We start from the raw sequence: 20190 nt of genomic DNA, 5'->3' as shown, positions 1-20190 counted from the left end.
CATGTCCTAAACACTTATAGAACAAAAAACTTCATTAGTTTATTGTAACTGATTCTAAATAAATCAAAACATACAACATATTCCCTCTTAAAATAGGCTGTGGAGACCAGAATTGTAAATTGATCCTCATTTTAAAACTAGAAATGTATTATACTTAGTATAATTAACAGAATGGCTATCAGGAGCTTGTAATTTATATATCAAACAATGTATTCTACATTCAGCAAACTTAATTTTATCAAATGTCCTTTAATTTCATAGACAACAATATGATACATATTGTATAAGAAGCGCACAATAGTTTTGCAGTACAATTTCAAAGTGTATAGAAATTGGAATACAGAAGTTAAACACTGACAGCATTTGTGAACTCTGGAAAAACTGTATATAAAACTTAGAATCCAGAGATTAGCCAATCTGAAACTCCCCATAATATAAAAATGATACTTTGAGAGGCAAAATATTTTTACTAAACAAACTATATAAACATTTAAAATAATCATTAAAAACTCAACTTTAGAATTTATAAAGATTAGCTATAAAAATATATTGACAGTCACTTTTATAAATGTACCATTCACTACATTACAAAATAGTCTCTAGCATAAAATTGCTTTAATAACTGTACTATTTTAGAATCTGATAAACCTTGCATTAAATCAATTATAAAATCCTCTTGGAAAACTTTGGTATGCATCTTCAGAAGTTTTTTTTAAAAATACTCTAATATCACCTCAAGGGCCTGTAAACATTCCATTCTATTAAAGCACAACAGAATAAGTGATGTATATTCAGCTGCTTACAGAATATAGAATCAGAAAAACAATCTGCTATATATTTGTAGAAAATCACCATTCCCAGAATTACCCCCCAAAACCAACTATTTAAAAGTGTCAAACTTTTAAACAGTTTTCTTTCCATTCTGATAATAAATGTACAAAAACACTACACCCCATTCATGTACCTTAGATGCCTGTTAGGACAAGGCCTCAAAAATATTTTAATCCACTCTTCAAGATGCTGTCAAGTCCAATAAACAAACTTAAAACCCATTTAAAAGACTTGACAATAGAACAAGTGTATGTAATCAGAACACATAATTATATCTGGTTATGTATTAGTTTTTCTTTTGGTAGTTTAGAATTTATTGGCAGAAATAAAATACACACACACACACACACACAATTGAAAAAAGTAAATTTTAGGAAACAGTATATGAAATGCAGACCTATAGGGTAAATAGATTTAATTTTGAAAATTTACCAAATTTCATCTTATCTGCCATTTTTGGATTATTGACAACTACTGTTATTTAGAAAATTCAGATTGGTGAGTGTTCGCTTCCTGCTTTTTCCGGTTTCCAGTTGTGCCAGTATCTTCCTTGAGGTCATTTGCCACTTTATCCTCTGTCACCAGTTCTCTTGCATAACTTGCATAAGACATTTATCTTTGAGTTGCAAAAGCCTAAATAAAAGCTTCATTTTTGACCTTTTAATTTATAAAACTCCACTAAAAAGAAAAAAATCCATTTAATTTTTAGGCAAGTCCACAAAATATTTTCTTAAATATCAAACACTTTTATGGGAATAAAGATCCTTCAAAGTCTTTAACTCCTCTATTAGAGTTTTATTTTGATTTTCCAGGACTGCAACTCGGTTTTCCAGGCATTTCACGTATTCTTTCTTCTTCCTGCGACATTCGCGAGCAGCTTCTCTAAAATAAGCATAAAAACCACGTCAGAAAACACTCACCTTCTCTAAAGCGGTAAATGACCTGTAGCAATTTCTCTGCTCATCTTTTCCTCATTTAAAAAGTTAAGTTCTCTGCCGAAACCGGTTTGGCTCAGTGGATAGAGCGTCGGCCTGCGGACTGAAAGGTCCCAGGTTCGATTCCGGTCAAGGGCATGTACCTGGGTTGCGGGCACATCCCCGGTGGGGGATGTGCAGGAGGCGGCTGGTCGATGTTTCTCTCTCATCGATGTTTCTGACTCTCTATCTCTCTCCCTTCCTCTCTGTAAAGAATCAATAAAATATATTAAAAAAAAAAAAAAGTTAAGTTCTCACCTATATACAATGAAATGTAGATCTCAAGTGTAGAATTCAGCTAGTTTTGGCAAATGCACATACATACATACACCTGTATAGCCCACACACCTACCAAGGCCAGAACATTTTTATTGTTCCAGAAAGTTCTCTCATGCCCGTTTCTGGTCAGTTCTCTCCTCTAGCAACTGTTCTGATTTTATCACCATCAATGAAGATGTTCCTGATCTAAAACTTCATATAACAGTTATACAATAGGTATACACTGGTTCGTGGTCTCCTTTAATTCAGTATGTTTCTTTTTTCTCTGTTAATCCTCACCTGAGGATATTTTTTTCCGTTGCTTTTCAGAGAGTGGAAGGGAGGGCAGGGGGAGAGAGAAACATGGATGTGAGAGACACATTGACTGGTTGCCTCCTGCATGCACCTCAACTGGGAGTGGGGAATGAATCCAAGTATTTACAGGAATCAAACCTGTGACCTCTGGTTCACGGGCCGAAGCTCTAACCACTGAGTTGTTAATCCTCACCTGAGGATATTTTTGCCATTGATTTGTAGAGTGAGGAGGGGAGGGAGGGTGGAGAGAGAGAAACATTGACGTAAGAGAGACATCCATCAGTTGCCCCAACCAGGGCCAAGGAAGGCTGGGGATCAAACCCACAACCCAGATACGGGGGTGGACAATCCAACCACTGAGCAACAGTGGCTAGGGCTTATTCAGTTTCTTTTTAAGGCTCATTCATGTTGCTGTATGCTGGTTTGTTCCTTTATATTTTAGGGCATATTTCATTGTATGAATATCACTACAATTTGTTGATCCATTGTGTTGACCTGCTTCTAGTTATAGTTGCTGTGCATGTTCTTGTGCCAGTCTCTTTGTAAATATGTCCTATTTCTCTTGGATTAATACCAAGGAGTGAAATTTAGGGGTCCTCTGCTTAATTTTTGACCCACAGATTCTTTAAATTAATTTTCATATTTTATTTTTCAAATTAATTTTCATTTGTTGAATAAAAATAATTTTTCAATACATTTTACTGTAATAAATACAATGATTGATACTCAGTTTTGTACATGTCCTCTTAGAATATTTCTATCAAGTCACATATAAGTTTTATATATATAGATAGAAGTAAAAAGTATTACTTGAGTATACTATGTACTGTAAATATTATCTGCCACTTGAATTTTTAAAAATGTATTTTTGTTGATTTCAGAGAGGGGAAGGGAAATAGAAACATCAATGATGAGAGAGAATCATTGATTGGCTGCCTCCTGCATGCCCTAACCAGGGACTGAGACCGCAACCCAGGCATATACCCTTGACAGGAATTGAACCCAGGACCCTTCAGTCCACAAGCCGACGCTGTATCCATTAAGCAAAACCAGGTAGGGTTCTGCCAATTCATTTTATGCCCAAACTGTTTTAATGATGTTTCTATGTTGGTACATAGATTTTTGCCATGTTGTTTTTGTTAATTTCCATTTTCCTCATTACTAATGAGATCGAGCATTTTTCAAAACTTTTATTGGTCTTTTGGATCTGCTCTTATGTAAATTGCCTATTTATTTATACCTTTGTCCCTTCATACCTTTCAGTCACTTTACAATGAGAAGTTATTAGAAAGACAAACAACCTAGGAACTTTCTGTTCATTATACATATTAATCCTTTAAATGTTTTTACATTATTTTGTAATCTACCATTTGACATCTCATATTTTTATATCTCCTGTCATAAATGCTCTTTAGTCTCTCTTTTCCTTGGCTTAAATTAAAATGCATGCACTACATATTTCTAAATTTCATCTTAGAAATTTTATTGCTTAATTTTCATAAGTCTTTAATTCATCTAGACTTATTTTTGTTCATGGTATAAAAAATAGGAATCCAATTTAATTTTCTTTCAAATGTAGAGTTGATTGAGTCTCTTTTATTAAATAAGCCATCCTTCACAAGTGTACTTAACTAGCACAGGCGATTTCTGGCCTCTCTTTGCCATTTGCTAATGTTATTGTCTGCCCCCTTCACTGATACCAAGTTATGATTACAATGGCTTTTTAGAGTATGCTTCAATGCCTAACAAGACAAAGTAACCTCTTTCTGTTCTTGACCATTCCTGAATACTTATTTCTTCCTTGTAAACATTTAGCTTATTTTGTCCAATTCTATAAAGATTTACAAAAATTCTAATTTAAACACATTCCATTTATACATGAATTCTGAAAAAATATACTTATTATGGCTTAATCAAAGAACATAGTATTTTCTGTTTCTTCAGATACTGTTTTACCTCTCAATAAGATTTAAAAAATGTGGATTCTATGCCTTTCCTGTTAAATTTACTAAGTATTTTATGACTTTTGTCACTAATTTGAATGTAATATTACTTCCATTATTATTTTCAAGATGGCAAGTCATAGGAAATAAAACACCTTACTAAGTTGCCTTCTAAATTACTGTAGTTTAAAACATTTTTATGAAGTAGTACACACAGATGTGATGTAGATATGTTATGAAGCATAATAAATGAACGAATGTAAACCCAACACCCTGCTTACTGTGCAAAAATGTTATCTACCCTGTTGAAGGGCCCTCTGTGCTATCCCTGATCATATCCATACCCCTGCCTCTTGCCCAGAAGCAATTGCTAACGTCAATCTTTGGTTTATTTTTATAGTTTTATTGCATATAGCAATGTTTAAAATACATTTAAAATAAAAGTAAATGTTTCTGGGGGTTAAATTACTAATCTATTTTCATGTCAAAATTCATTTTTAGGAGCATTTCTGTGTCAGTAATTAAACTAGGTATTAGGCAGAATCCCACTAATTCTTCTTGCTGTGGCAAGCAGCAGATTATTATTTTTATTTAACTATGTCAGCCCAACAAGAACAAAATAGACTGTTTGAAAAGCTTTGCTTAACAGTGCTATTCAAAGGGTATAATAACAATAAAAGAACTCTAGGTCAATATATTAAATAGAGAGATTGAGCAATGGGACTCACTGATCCATTGGAAATAAACTAGACATAATCAAACACTCAGTAAAATAAAGCTGAGATAAACCTCTCTCCTTATTTCCTATAAACAATTCCAGTTAACACCTGGTTATATTTTGAGATTTGCAAAAACATTACCATTCTGACAGTATAATTTCACTACCCACCTGTTTTTCATCAACCTTATTTCTCTTTTCAGCTGGGGGTCATCTGTCTTAGTTGTCGGAGATGTAAGACTCACGGGAGATGTCATCACCACAGTCTGTGGCAGCGAAGTCGCTGAAGGTGTGGTACGAATCTGATATGTCTGCATATCTCCTGATGCAGCTGGGTGGTCAAAAGAATGAGTTAATTCATAAGTGTCTTTAAAAGAACTTTGGGATACATTCCATAGGTACTTAAACATACTTACTTTGTACAACCACCTGGTTGCTGGGCACAAGTATTTGCTGTCCATCAGAGGTCTGTGCATACTGGAGAATTGTTGTACCTTGTTGAGTACTGCCTGAATTTGTCATGGTTAGTGTCTGAAGTCCCTGTACTCCATCTGTGCCTGGACTGGCCAGCTGTAAGGCTCCATTAGGGGCAATAGCAACTTTAACCAAAGAAGAGAACATAGCTATTATAAGGCTATACAATACACTAATTGCAAAGAATTCATGAAAAAAAAAAACAAGCAAAAAAGTAAAACAGACTTGAAAGCAGTTCTACCAGACAACTGTTGACCACTTTGGGTGAACTATATGTACAGGAAATAAAATGGCATTTCTTTATAAAATTTTATAGTTTAGATGCACTAGTCTTAATCTCAATTTCTACAATAGAAATGGTCAAGGCACATTTTGGGCTCTATGGACCATTCCATGCTAACTGCTAATGTTGTCACAGCAGTTTAGAATATTGAGAGGGCACTGATGGCTCACTTTTGAAGGAAAAATAATTAGAAGGAAACATTAACACAGCTTGTAATTTTTTCCAAAAGAAGCATAAAAGAGATTGTAACAAAATATTTTTAATAGGTAAGTGTGCACATAGAAAACATCAAATAGGATAAAAGATTACATAATGAAAAAGTAAATCTTCAAACTGTTTCTTAGCTCCACTCTCTAGTGGTAACTGCTGTTAGACATTAAATGTTAAGTGATATTTAAAAAATATAATTTAGTCACTTCCTAGCAAAAATCACCAATGAATTTAAGTCATCAGAAAGCTACCATACGATCACACTTCTAAGCTCCCCACAAGCATTTCTCATTGAATTATACTTAACTAGAAGCCCAGTGCACAAATTTGTGCACAGGTGGGGTCTGGCCAGCCTGGCCCAATCGGTCCGATCAGGCCAGGGGGAGGGGATGTGGGAGGTTGGCTGGCAGGCCCCGCCCCTGATTGGGGTGTGGGGAGCAGGGTGGGGGTGGGACCAGTGGGGGGGAGGGGGTCCAGGCAGTTGGCGGGCCGGCCATGCCCCCTGATCGAACTCTGGTCAAACTCCCAGTCAAGGGGACAATTTGGATACTACCCTTTTATTATATAGGATTATATAGGATGTTAATGCTTTCCCCTAAAACCTTAAATGAAATGCCCATGATGCATGACCAAATAGAAAACAACTCAGCATTTTGCCGTTCCCATATAATAAATCCCCTTCAGAATCTAATGCCTCAGTTCTATACCCACTTTTCAGATTATAATTATGTACCATTTTCCCCTTTTACGCTTTGCCTACCATTAGGCCAAAATACATATGTAAATGTGTGAATTTTAAATAAAAATACTTTTTGCAGGAGTTTCTAATTATCCCCCCCCCCCACTACCACACAACAAATATTCCTACATACTTTAATATATAACTTTAGAAGACATTAAAATTGTTTATATGCAGGGAATTGTTTAAAATATTAGCAATTACTTTCAATCTCCTTCCCTGCAACACATATTATATGCTCCCCCACATATATTAATATAACTATGTAAATAAAATAAAAAGTAAATGTCCCATTATCTATCTCTATTTATTCCACTGGCCAACCCTTACTCCCACTACCACCATTATTTTTGGTGCACATCCTTCCTAATCTTTTTTTATGCTCACATGGACTGATATACAATTGACCCTTGAAAAACACAGTTTTAGAGTGTGGATCCACTTATATGCGGGTTTTCACTAAATACATACAGTACTACAAATATATTTTCCTTATGCTTTTTTTTTGTAGCTTACTTTATTGTAAGAATACAAATTATGGGTTAACTGACAATTTATGTTGCTAGTAAAGCTTCTGGTCAACAGTAGGCTATTTATTAGTAATTAAGTTTTTGGGGGAGTCAAAAGTTATATGAAGATGTTTGACTGCATGAGGATCAGCACCCCAAAATCCCTGTTGTTTAAGAGTCAACTGTATTTGTATGAAAATGTAAAATTATACTAACAAATGTATAGATATATACATCATTTGATGTGAAATATATGTGAAAATAAATATGCACCCCTATGTTCATACCAGCACAATTCACCATAGCTAAGATGTGGAAACAGCCTAAGTGCCCATCAGCAGATGAATGGATTAGAAAACTGTGGTACATCTACACAATGGAATACTACGCTGCGGTAAAAAAAGAAGAAATTCTTACCATTTCCAACAACATGGATGGAATTGAAGAGCATTATGTTAAGTGAAATAAGCCAGTCAGAGAAAGATAAATATCACATGATCTCACTCATTTATACAATATAATGAGTAACATAAACTGATGAACAAAAACAGATCCAGAGACAGAGAAGCATCGATCAGACGGTCAAACCTCAGAGGGAAGGTAAGGGAGGGAGGGGGTCAGGGGGGGCGATCAACCAAAGGACTTGTATGCATGCATATGAGCATCACCAATGGACACAGACACCAGGGGGGTGAGGGCATGAGTGGTGGGGATGGGAGGGTAATGGGGCGATAAGGACACATATGTAATACCTTAATCAGTAAAGAAATTTAAAAAAAGAATTGTTTTTATTTTTGCAACAGATCTTTGTGTTCTTGTTGAACACATGTAGTTACCTGGTGACCCCATCCTTCCCAATAGGACTTCACCCCACTATTGTCTGTGTCCATGGGTTATGCATGTAAGTTCTTTGGTTGATCTCTTTCCTCCCCCCTGCCTTTCCTCTGAGAATCCTCAGTCTGTTGCATGCTGCAATGGCTCTGGACCTATTTTGAAATCCATTTTGAAATCTATTTTGTCAGATATGAGTATTGCTAACCCAGGTTTGTTTTCTTTAATTCCATGTGCATGGAAACTTTTTTTCCATCCCTTTATTTTCATCTTGTGTGAATCTTTTGTTCTGAAGTTGATCGCTTGTAGACAGCATATATATGGGTCGTGTTTTCCTCATCCATTCAGCTACCTTATGGTTTTTGATTGGAGCATTTAAGGCATTTACCTTTAAGGTTATTATTGATAGGTACTTATTTGTTGCCATTTTTGTTCTTGATGCCTGTGTTCCTCCCTCTCTTTCTATTTCTTCTTACTAAAATCCTTGTAGCATTTTTGCAGTGCTGGTTTGGTGGTAACAAACTCCATTAACCTTTTTCTGTCTGTAAAGCTACTAATTTCATATTAAATTTGAATGATAGCCTTGCTGGATAGAGTAGTCTTAGATTCAGTCTCTTATTTTTCATTACTTTGTATACTTTATGCCATTCCCTTCTTACTTGAAGTGTTTCTATTGAGAAATCAGATGACAGTCTAATGGGAAATCCCCTGTAGGTAACTTTGTCTCTCTCTTGCAACCTTTAAGATTCTTTAACATTTGCCATTTTAATTATGATGTGTCTTGGTGTGGGTCTTTTGGGGTTCATCTTTACTGGAACTCTCTGTGTTTCCTGGACTTGTGCGACTTATTTTTTCACCAGGTCAGGGAAGTTTTCTGTCATCGTTTCTTCAAACAGGTTCTGTATTTGTTGCTCAGATTCTTCTTCTGGTGCCCCTATTATGCAAATGCTGTTGTGTTTCATGTTGTCCCAAAGCTCCCTTAAACTCTCCTCCTGCTTTTTAATTTTTCCCCCAATTGCTGCTCTGAATAGATGATGTTTTTAAACTTATCTTCTACTTTGCTACTTTGGTCCTCAGCTTCTTATAGTCTACTTTTGAATCTTTCCAGGGTGTTACTTTAGCTATCTCATTCTTCATTTCCAATGGATTTTTATTTTGCTGGGGTCCAACCCCAGCGGGTCCAGGGGTCCCCAAAGGTGTGGACGAAGTCGGCGAAGAAGGAATGACACAGGGACTTCTCCAGCCAGGTTTGGTCACCAGGTTCTGGTCAGGTTCTCTTGCCAATTTCTGTAGTCAGGTTCAGTCCAGGATCTTTTGCCATGTTCTCTCCAGCGAAGTTCTTCTATCTGTAGGTTCTGTGTAGGTTCTGTCTCTAGGTTCTGAGTGTAGGTTCTGTGTTCTGAGTTCTGTTCTAAGCTCTGTCTCTTTCTGTCTTGTTACATCTGTATTTATACCAGTTGATTCAATCCCATCAATCTCTATTCCAAAGGTTAGGGCGTTTCTTATCTCCATTCCAGGGAGTAACGATTATGTAGCTTAAGCATGATTGTTCGTAGTTAAAATGATTAATTACCCGCCTGGCACTTAGTTAAGGGGTTTTATTCCCTCCCTAACTTCAGGGGAAAATCCCTACCTGGGGAAACAACCTTTCTCAGAGGTGACCTTGGTTAAAACACATAGTGCCAAGAAGGTGAGCAAACATATTAAGAAAAGTATGCCATATATGCCAGGTCCCTTGAAACAGCAAGCATGGACCGGCTCCCGGCATTATTTATTGTTTCAATCTCTCTTTTCATGTTGTAGTTCTCATTAAGTCCCTTATAATGCTCACTAGAGCCCGACCTGAGCCCTCTCGCAATCCGGGTAGGGTTCTAGGCCTGGCCGGTGATCAGGGCCTATCAGGGCTTTCCTTCCTCTGGCTGCTGGTAGCTGCCCCCCCTCGCCCCCTGCTATCTATGCGGTGCTGTCTCCCCTCCCCCACCACCACCAGTCACCGCCCTCTGTGGGCAACAGGTGTGAGGTGTGATTGCTTAGCTGGCCTGGGTCTCCCTCTGTGGGGCGATCGCTGGCCGGCCGTGCACACCTGCCACAGCATCGCTGGCCAGTGGCCTGGGCATCCCTCTGTGGGGCGATCAATCATGGAACCCCCTCATCGATTGCCCTGCAGGGGGTGGCCTTGGCCTCACTCTGCAGGGCGATCATGGGGCAATGGCTGGCTCTCTGACCAATTGCATCGCACCCACCTTGGCTTGCCTGGCACCAATGCGTGTCATAACGTGGTCATCTGGAAGGTTGTCCGGACAGTCATTCTGCTGTTCGGTTGATTTGCATATTACATTTTTATTATTTTAAATTTGGGTTGTTTATAGTTCTCACTGAGTTGTTTGATCACCCGACGACCATTACTTTGAATTCTTTACCTGACAAACTGCTTGCTTCGATTTCATTTAGTTTCTTTTCTGGTGATTTCTCCTTTTCTTTCATTTGGGGGGGGGTGTTTTTTATCTCCCTATTTTAGCAGCCTAGTAGTCTGGGGCACCAGGAAAGGCTGTTGGAGTCGCAGGAATGGGTCTGTGTGTCCAGAGGTTATTGGTCATGCGGGGTCACAGTAGTGGGTCTGATTTTCTGGAGACACCAGGTTAGGTGTGCTCAGTCACTGTGGCAGGTCCAGCAATCCCAAGGTGTCAGGTCACTTCTACCAGGCAGTCAGGCAGAGGGGCCTTTTGTCCAGGCACAGGGGGTCGTGGTGGCATGTCTGTGTCTGGTGGCGTTGGGTCATGCTGGCAGTGCTGGGTGCACCACTTTAAGGTGGTGGGGCCAGCTGTCCAGGAATACCGGGTCGGGCGTGTTGGGTTTGGCGGCAGGTCCTGTGTCCATGTGAGCCGCTTGTCAAGGTGGTGGGGCAGGTGGATGCTGCTCCACTAATGCAGGGAGCAGACTGGGTGCCCTTCATCTGGTGTGGGGGTGAGCTAGGCAGGTCCCCCACACATTCTCCCTTGCACTCAGCCACTCACTCTGGTCCTGCCCATTGCCATATTGGGGCTCTTTTTTTTTTTTTAATAGGTTTTTATTGATTTTTGAGAGAGGAGAGGAGAGGGAGAGAAACACTGATGATAGAGAAACATAAATCAGCTGCCTTCTGCAAGCCCCCTACTGGGGATGCAGTCCACAACTCAGGCATGTGCCCTGACTGGGAATAGAACTGGCAACCTTTTGGTGTATGGGACTTCTCCCAACAAACTGAGCTACACTGGCCAGGGCTCACCAGCCACATTTCAACTACTCAATAGTCAAACACGGCTTAGTGGTGACTATACTGGACAATGCAGATATAGAGCACTTCCATCATTAAGAAAGTCCTATTGGATCATGCTACCGGAAATAATAGTTTACTGTCTGTATAGCACAAACCATGTTACAGGAGTTGGTACTGTCCATGGTTTTAGGCATCCACTGGGGGTCTTGGAACATCTCTTGCAGACAAGGGGGAGGGAGGTACAACTGTATCATAATTTTTAACTTGCAAATACGTTATCTTTAAAATTTTGGGGGGATGGAATGCAGGGAACAAATTGATAATGGCCAGAGAGGAAGGCGTTTTGGGGACTGGGTGAAAAGGTAAAGGGATTAAGAAGTAAAAATTGGGCTCAGCTGGCGTGGCTCAGTGGTTAAGTGTCGACCTATGAACCAGGAGGTCACGGTTCAATTCCTGGTCAGGGCACATGCCCGGGTTGGGGCTCAGTCCTGACAGGGGGGCATGCAGGAGGCAGCTGATTAATGATTCTCTCTCATCATTGATGTTTCTACCTCTCTTTCCCTCTCCCTTCCTCTCTGAAATCAATAAAAATATATTCAAAAACAAAAGAAGTACAAACTGGTAGTTACAAAATAGTCATGGGGATGTAAAGTTCAGCACTGGGAAAATAGTCAATAATATTATAATAACTATGTATTGTGTCAGGTGGGTGTAATACTTGAATTACCAGGGGGAACACTTTGTAAATTATATAATTATCTAACCACTATGCTATATGCCTAAAATTAATATAAAATGATACTGAATGTCAATGGTAGTTGAAAAATAAAATTAAGCCCTAACCGGTTTGGCTCAGTGGACAGAGCATCAGCCTGTGGACTCAAGGGTCCCGGGTTCGATTCCGGTCAAGGGCATGTACCTTGGTTGCAGGCACATCCCCAGTGGGAAGTGTGCAGGAGGCAGCTGATCGATGTTTCTCTCTCATCGATGTTTCTCTCTATCCCTCTCCCTTCCTCTCTATAAAAAATCAATAAAATATATTTTAAAAAAAAGAAAAATAAAATTAAAATATTTTTGGGGGGAGTAGTAATGCATGTATATGGTAAAAAAAAAAAAAAAAATTCAGTTTTGTTCAAAATGCAAGTGAACCTCCCAACTGCCTCTGATGTCTGCTCCCAAGTTTCCTTCCTTGCAATCATTATTCCCAGTTTCTTACATTTCCTCAAGGAAGTATTCTATTTTTATTCTTTAAATCGCTTATAACAAATTTTACTGAACACCTACTATGTGCCAGGCCCTATATGCTAAGGATACAAATGTGAATAAGACAAAGTTATTTCCCACAAGGAACTTAACATAGATTATCTCATAAATTAGCAAACAGATAATCACATAACTGAACTACGTAATTCTTTATTTTGAACTATGTACTTTTTAATAATTATATATAAACTAGAGGCTCAGTGCACGAATTCATGCACCAGTGCGGACCCTCAGCCTGGCCTGCAGGATTGGGCCAAAACCGGTTCTCTGACATCCCCTAAGGGGTCCTGGATTGCGAGAGGGTGCAGGCCAGGCCAAGGGACCCCACCGGTGCATGATTGGGGCCAGGGAGGGAATGCAGGAGGGCTCTAGGGCAGGTCTGGCCCGTCTTGCTCAGTCTCGATCGGCCAGACCCTAGCAGCAAACTAACCTATCGGTTGGAGTGTCTGCCCCCTTGTGGTCAGTGCACATCATATCGACTGGTCGACCAGTTGACTGTCTGCCCTCTGGTGGTCAATGCACATCATAGTGAGCAATTGAGCGGCCTTAGTATGTCATTAGCATATTACACTTTGATTGGTTGAACAGCTGACCAGATGACCAGACACTTAGCATATTAGGCTTTTATTATATAGAATGGCATAAAAACATTAGAAAATAAAGAAAACTAAAAGGAGCAGTGGCATATTTTAAAAAACAGGACTCTCTTTGTCCAGCTGGTGTGGCTCATTGGCTGACCATCAACCTATGAACCAAGTGGTCACGGTTTGATTCCCAGTCAGGGCACATGCCCAGGTTGCAGGCTCGCTCCCCTGTGTGGCGTGCAGGAAGGCAGCCAATCAATGATACTGATATTTCTATCTCTCTCTCCCTCTCCCTTCCTCTCTGAAATCAATAAAAATGAATAAATAAAATAAGAGGAGTCTCTTTGAGGAGGTGACACTTAAGCAGAGCAGAAGTGAAAATACAAGCCAGGTGAGGATCTTGTAGAAGAACGTGCCAGGCAGTGGGATGACAATGACAAAAATCCTGAGAAACAAGTTTCTTGTATTGAAGGAACAGCAAGACAGTCTGTGTGGCCAGAATGCCACCAAGTGGCAGGAGATGAGATCAGAGTGGCAGGAAAGGCCAGATCCTGAAAGCAATGCCTTGTAGGATTTGTTCTAATGTGTGATGGAACATCACTGGAAGACTGTGAGCAAGAGTGATGTGATCTAACTGACATTTTAAATAGATCACTTTGACTGCAGTACGGAAAACTATTAGAGTAAGTATGGAAGCAAGAAAACCAACTGGATGTCTACTGTAGTAATTCAGACATGTGTGCACCAAGGTGGTGGTAGTGATTGGAGATGGTTAGACGGAATATATATTTTGTGGCAAGAACGAGTTAGACTTGAAGAACAGTGGTTAGGAGTAAAGGAGAGACTATTTAAAATGGATGGTCCAGCCCGGCGTGGCTCAGTGGTTGAGGATCAACTTATAATCCAGGAAGTCATGGTTCGATTCCTGGTCAGGGCACATGCCCAGGTTGTGGGCTAGATCCCCAGCCGGGGGCATGCAGGAGACAGCTGATCCATGATTCTCTCTCATCATTAATGTTTTTATCTCTCTCTCCCTCTCCCTGCCTCTCTGAAATCAGTAAAACTATATTTAAAATAAAAAATAAAATGAATGGCCCAAGTGAATTTCTTGAGGCGATGGACTATATCTTTTATTTTTTTTAATCTTCACCTGAGGATAAGTTTTATTAATTTTAGAGAGGAAGGGGAGGGAGAGAAAAAGAGAGAGAGGGAGGGAAGAAAAAGGGAGAGGGAGGGGGAAGGGGAGGGGGAGGGGGAGGGGGAGGGGAGGGAGAGGGAGAGGGAGAGAGGGAGAGGGAGAGGGAGAGAGGGAGAGGGGGAGAGGGAGAGGGAGAGGGAGAGGGAGAGAGGGAGAGGGAGAGGGAGAGAGGGAGAGGGAGAAACATTGATTGGTTGCCTCCTGTATGCACTCCAACCAGGGATCTAATTATGTTCCCTGACTAGGAACTGAATCCACAACCTTTTCATGTATAGGACAATACTCCAACCAACTGAGACATCTGGCCAGGGCTGATGGACTATATCTTAATAGTGGTGGTGGTTAGATAATTCCATGCATTTGTCAAACATACTTTTACCCCAAACTAAGTGTATCATTTATAAGCTGTATGACTACTTTAGGGACATTATTTAACTCTATAAGCTTCAGTTACCTCATAAATTGATAACTACCTACCTCATAAATTCTAAGGAGCTAATGCTGAAAAGTAGTTTGCATTATTTCTGGCTCAATAGTCATCACTATTGAAGTATGACAGTCTTTCTATACACCTTCTTTACATGGAAAGGTTAGTTTTTATGTGTCTATCAGGTAGAAATTTTTCCTATACATACTGTACTGTCCGGTGCTAGTCTGATAGATGGAAGTTGGAACAGACATAGGAGTGACAGCAGAAACTCCAGGATTTTCTCCGTCTCCTTTTCTGCCCCGTGTATCTTCAGAAGATAGATCTTTCAAAATTTTTCTGTGAAAAATAGAACTCTATTAACGTTGGTAATGTGGGATTACTTTATAAAAAGAAATTGCTAAATAAACCTTTTTCAATCTCTGGTTAAAAGTACAGTAATCTACCAGACACCTAAAATGTGTCAAGGAATTCTTTTGTCTAACAAATACTTTTTTTGATGTATTGCAGGCTAGTTATACTTTAGTTTTTGACTATCTGAAAAGAGCTACTGAACAAATACTCATACAGAGTGCCTTTCCATGTGCCAGGCCCTTGTAGCGGTATAAAATGTCACTATCCCCTACAGGATGGCTCCATTGTGAGGGACTTCATTAACTAACATTTTCTAAATAGTGTCAGTGACCTTCTTTTAAAAAGATCAAATCTAATTTCTCAACCTTCAACTCTAAAGTGGAAGAGAAGCCCAGAGTTCTCAGAAAGAACAAGATTAGAAATACTATAAAAATGCAGAGTATCAGTGATTTTTAAAAATGTTTACTTTAACAAGAGGAGGTAAATAAGATACCAGAGGTATCCCTCAGACTTGATAAAATGGAAATCATGACAGAAATAAGAAGATGAAAAGAGATTACTTATTGAAAAGAAAGGTTTCCCAAAATACAATTGGGGGAGGAAGGAGAAATAAGCAGTTTATTTACAAGGTGGGGGGAGAAGGAGAGGTTTTACTCAAGAATTCCATGTTCACTATAGAAAAACCAGAAAATGGAAATGTACTTGTGTGAAAACAATAACAAAAAAAGAACCACAAAGGGAAAACACCCTTGGCATTAAAAGGGATTTTTCATATTACCTATGCCAACCTTCCAGTCCATGTAGGAATTCCTTCTCTACATTCCTAACAGCCTCTATTTCCAGGAATAAGTCATCCACAATTTCCAAAAAGCAAACCATTCAATTACTGCACAGTTAGAGCCCTTGTTAGACCCCAAACTGGTTCCACCCAGTGAAGCTAGAGAAATTTAAGTTTCAAACCTAATTCTATATCCATGCCCTCCTTTGCAATATTTGACAACTGCTACAGATCTTGTTTTTTCAAGGCCAAATAATTTTAGTTCCTTCAGCTGCTCCTATATAACATGTTGAAAATCATTTTCCAGCTTAGTCTCCTTACTTTGAACAGTCTTCCCACCAAGAGCTAATACAATCGTAGTCTGTATTTCCAGAAGTTTCATATAGGACACAGGAGGTGGCAGTCCCTGTGTTGAGCATTTGTAGAAGTCACAGTAGTTCCTAAACCTGTTTACGTATCAGAATCACCTGGAGTTTTTATTGAATCCAGATTCCCATCTGGTATCCCTAATGATTGAGTGAGTGGACAGGATAGAGCTCCAGAATCCATTTAATGAGCTGCCTACATGGTTTCATGCAGCCAGCCTATCATGAGACTGTGGAATACTGTACCCATTTCTTTTTCATTTTAAGTTATGAAACATTTTGAGCACAAAGAAAAATAAATAAAACCACCTATGTACCATATACCAAGAACCAATAGATGCTAATATTTTGCTGTATTTGTTTCAGAAATCTTATTTAATAAGAATTAAGTTACAGATACATCAATGTCACCCATCCCTTTCCTTTTTCTCCCCATCAAAGAACATCATAAAATTGTGTATCATTCCCATATATTACTTTAGTTTTACTACATAGCATTTAGAGATATTGTTATTGTTTTGTATTCTTCCTCCCCTTTTAAAAAATATCTTTATTGTCAACAGTATCACAGACTGCCCCCCCTTCTGCCCCCCATTGCCCTCCTCCCACCTTGTATCCCTGGAATAAATCCCACTTGGTCATAGTGTATGAACTTTTAAATATACTGCTAGATCTGATCTGCTAATATTTGGTTGATGATTTTAACATCTACGTTCATCAGGGATATTGGTCTGTAATTCTCTTTTTTTGTAGTGTCTTTATCTGGTTTTGGAATTAGGAGAATGCTGGCCTCTCCAAAAGTGTTTGGAAGTGTTCCTTCCCTTAGATTTTTTGGAATAGTTTGAGGAGATTAGTTAATAGTTCTTTGAATATTTGATAAAACTCCTGTGAAGCCATTCAGGCCAGAACTTTTGTTTGCTGGGAGTTTTGTTTCTTGATGAGTCTGGCTAAAGGTTCATCAATCTTGTTTATCTTCTCAAAAAACCAGTTCTTAGTTTCATTGACCTTTTGTATTGTATTTTAAGTCTGTCATTTATATCCACTCTGATCTTTACTATTTCCTTCCTTCTACTTACTCTGGGCTTTTTTTGTTGTTCTCTTTCTGAGTCTTTAAATTGTATGGTTAGATAGTTTTTTAGAAGTTTTTCTTGTGTTTTTTTTTTACATAGACCTGTGGTGCTTTGAAGTTCCCTCTCAGGACTGCTTTTGCTGTGTCCCATAGATTTTGGCTTGTTGTGTGTTCATTTGTTTCCAGGAAGTTTTTTATTTCTTTATTTATCTCATTGGTAAGTCATTCATTGTTTAATAACATGCTATTTAGCCTCCATGTTTTTGAATTTTTTGAGTGTTTTTATTGTAGATGATTTCTAATTTCATGCCAAGATGCTTGCTAGGATTTCAATCTTCTTGAACTTGTAGATTTGTTTTGTGTTCTAACATGTGGTCTATCTTTGAGAATGACCCATGTGCACTTGAGAAGAATGTATATTCTGTAGCTTTGAGGTGAAATGTTCTATAAATGTCAATTAAATCCATCTGATCCAGTGTGTCATTAAGGGTTTCTATTTCCTTGTTGATTTTTTGTCTGGAAGATCTATCCAGTGATACGGTGTTAAAGTCCCTTACTATGATTAAATTGCAGTTGATATCTCCCTTAAGGTTTTCCAGAAGTATTTTTGATATATTTGGGTGCTCCTATATTGGGTGTCTATCTCTGTATAACAAGGTTATAGCCTCTTGTATAAGTGGCCTTCCTTGTCTCTTATTATACCCTTAATTTCGAAGTCTATTTTGTCAGGTATCAGTATTGCTACCCTGGGTTTTTTGTGTGTGTGTTTTTCATTTCTATTTTCATGGAAAAAATTTTTTCCCACCTCTTCCCTTTTATCCTGTGAGTCTTGTTCTGAGGTTGGTCTCTTGCAGACAGCATATATGTGCGTCATGTTTTCTTATGCATTCAGCTACCCATGTCTTTTGATTGAAGCATTTAAGCCATTTACATTTAAGGTTATTATTGATTGATATTTGTTTGTTGCTGTTTTTATTCTTTGTGCCTGTGTTCCTTTCTATTTCTTCTTCTTATATATCAATCCCTTTAGCATTTTTTGCAGTGCAGTTTGGTGGTAATAAATTCCTTCAGCCTTCCCCGCCCCCACCAAATTCTTTATTTCACCTTCTATTTTGAACGATAGCTCTGCAGGATGGTCTTGGATTCAGTCCCTTGCTCTTCAATTACTTTGTATACTTCATGCTACTCTCTTCTAGCCTGCAGTGTTTCTATTGAGAAAGCTGCTGACAATCAAATAGGAATTCCCTTTCAGGTAACTGTCTATCTCTCTCTAACAGCCATTAAGATTCTGTCTTTAATGTTTGCCATTTTATTTTTTATTTTTAAAAATTGATTTCAGCCCTAACTGGTTTGGTTCAGTGGATAGAGCGTCAGCCTGCGGACTGAAGAGTCCCAGGTTTGATTCCGGTCAAGGGCATGTACCTTGGTTGAAGGCACATCCGCAGTAGGGGGTGTGCAGGAGGCAGCTGATGTTTCTAACTCTTTATCCCTTTCCCTTCCTCTCTGTAAAAAATCAATAGAATATATTTTTTAAAAAACCTGACTTCAGAGAGAGGAAGGGAGAGAAAAATAGAAACATCAGTGATGAGAATCATTGATTGGCTGCCTCCTGGGCATTCCCCACTGGGGATTGAGCCCACAACCTGGGCATGTGCCTTGACCTGGAATCGAACCCTGACCACCACTAACCACCATTAACCAATGAATAAGCTACACCAGTTGGGGTTTAATGTTTGCCATTTTAATTATGATGTGTGTTGGTGTGGGTCTTTTTGGGTTCATCTTGTTTGGGACTCATTTCCTGGACTTCTATTACTTCCCTTCACCAAGTTAAGGAAGTTTTTGTCATTATTTCTTCAAACAGGTTCTCTATTCCTTGCTCAGATTCTTCTTCTGGCACTCCTATGATGTGGATGTTGTTAGGTTTCACATTAATTATTTTTCCAATTGCTGCTCTGAATGTTGTTTTTTTCTACCTTGTCTTCTAATTTGCTTATTCGGACCTCAGCTTCTTCTAGTCTACTGCTAATTCCTTCCATGGTATTCTTTATATCAACTATGTAATTATTCATTTATGCTTGTTGTTCTCACTAAGTTGTTTCAGCACTCTTATAACCTTTCCTTTGAATTCTTTACTTGACAAATTGTTTGCCTTCACTTCATTTAGTTCCTTTTCTGGCAATTCCTCCCTTTCTTTCATTTGGGGGTTGTTGCTTTATCTCCCCATTTTAGTAGTCTGGTAGTCCAGGAAGGGGGGCACTCCACTGATCAAGGGGGTCAGGCAAGTCAGGCAATCTGCTATCCAAGAAGGCTCCACAGGTCAAGGGGGCAGGGCAGCCTGGCTCTCAGCTTGATGAGGGGGTGGGTTGGGCACTCTGATGATGGAGGAGGTGGGGCAGGCCCAGAGAACTGGGCTCTGTGTTGGCCTAGGAATAGGGCAGGGTTCTGTGGGGGCCATACCAATCAGGATACTGTTTTGCTACAGCCCTCCCCTGGGTCTGGGGGCATTGGGTCCCAGCAGTGGGGCTTTGGGTGCCTGTATGTGACGTAGGGGTGCTAGGACATGGCTGCTTCCCTGCCAAGCCTCCACAAAGGTTTGCTCTCTAATCTCAAGCAGAGAGCAGCTCCACAGTTCCTCCATCAGGAGCGCCCAAACTGCCTGCCTGCAGTTCCCACACTGACCAGCAGATGCCCGCCCACACACTCACTCACACTTGCCTGCAGCCATGCTGGTTTTGTTGGTCTGTTCTTGGTAAGACTGTGAAAGGTTGTTCTTTACCTTTTAAGTAATCTGCCTAGTAAACAAAGGAT

The 20190-nt window shown here is 39.2% G+C and overlaps 1 protein-coding gene across 4 annotated transcripts in view; it reads right to left on the bottom strand.

Moving 5' to 3' along the window:
• Positions 1-229: 229 nt before the first annotated feature.
• ATF1 (activating transcription factor 1) overlaps positions 230-20190 on the bottom strand; it is a 63770-nt gene continuing 43809 nt past the window's right edge. For 3 of the 4 annotated variants that reach the window (XM_059682927.1, XM_059682928.1, XM_059682929.1), the window contains 4 exons: positions 15022-15152; positions 5456-5638; positions 5211-5370; positions 230-1713 (listed from right to left, as the gene is read on the bottom strand). In XM_059682927.1, coding sequence (XP_059538910.1) covers positions 1569-1713; positions 5211-5370; positions 5456-5638; positions 15022-15152 — 619 coding nt within the window. In that variant the 3' untranslated portion in view covers positions 230-1568. The remainder of the gene's footprint in view (positions 1714-5210; positions 5371-5455; positions 5639-15021; positions 15153-20190) is intronic. The other variant, XM_059682930.1, reaches the window with a different exon arrangement.

The sequence above is a fragment of the Myotis daubentonii genome, chromosome 2 (genome assembly GCF_963259705.1).
Source record: "Myotis daubentonii chromosome 2, mMyoDau2.1, whole genome shotgun sequence".
Taxonomy (NCBI): domain Eukaryota; kingdom Metazoa; phylum Chordata; class Mammalia; order Chiroptera; family Vespertilionidae; genus Myotis; species Myotis daubentonii.
The sequence above is the reverse complement of the archived record's forward strand: the minus strand, read 5'-3'. Positions and strand labels throughout refer to the sequence as shown.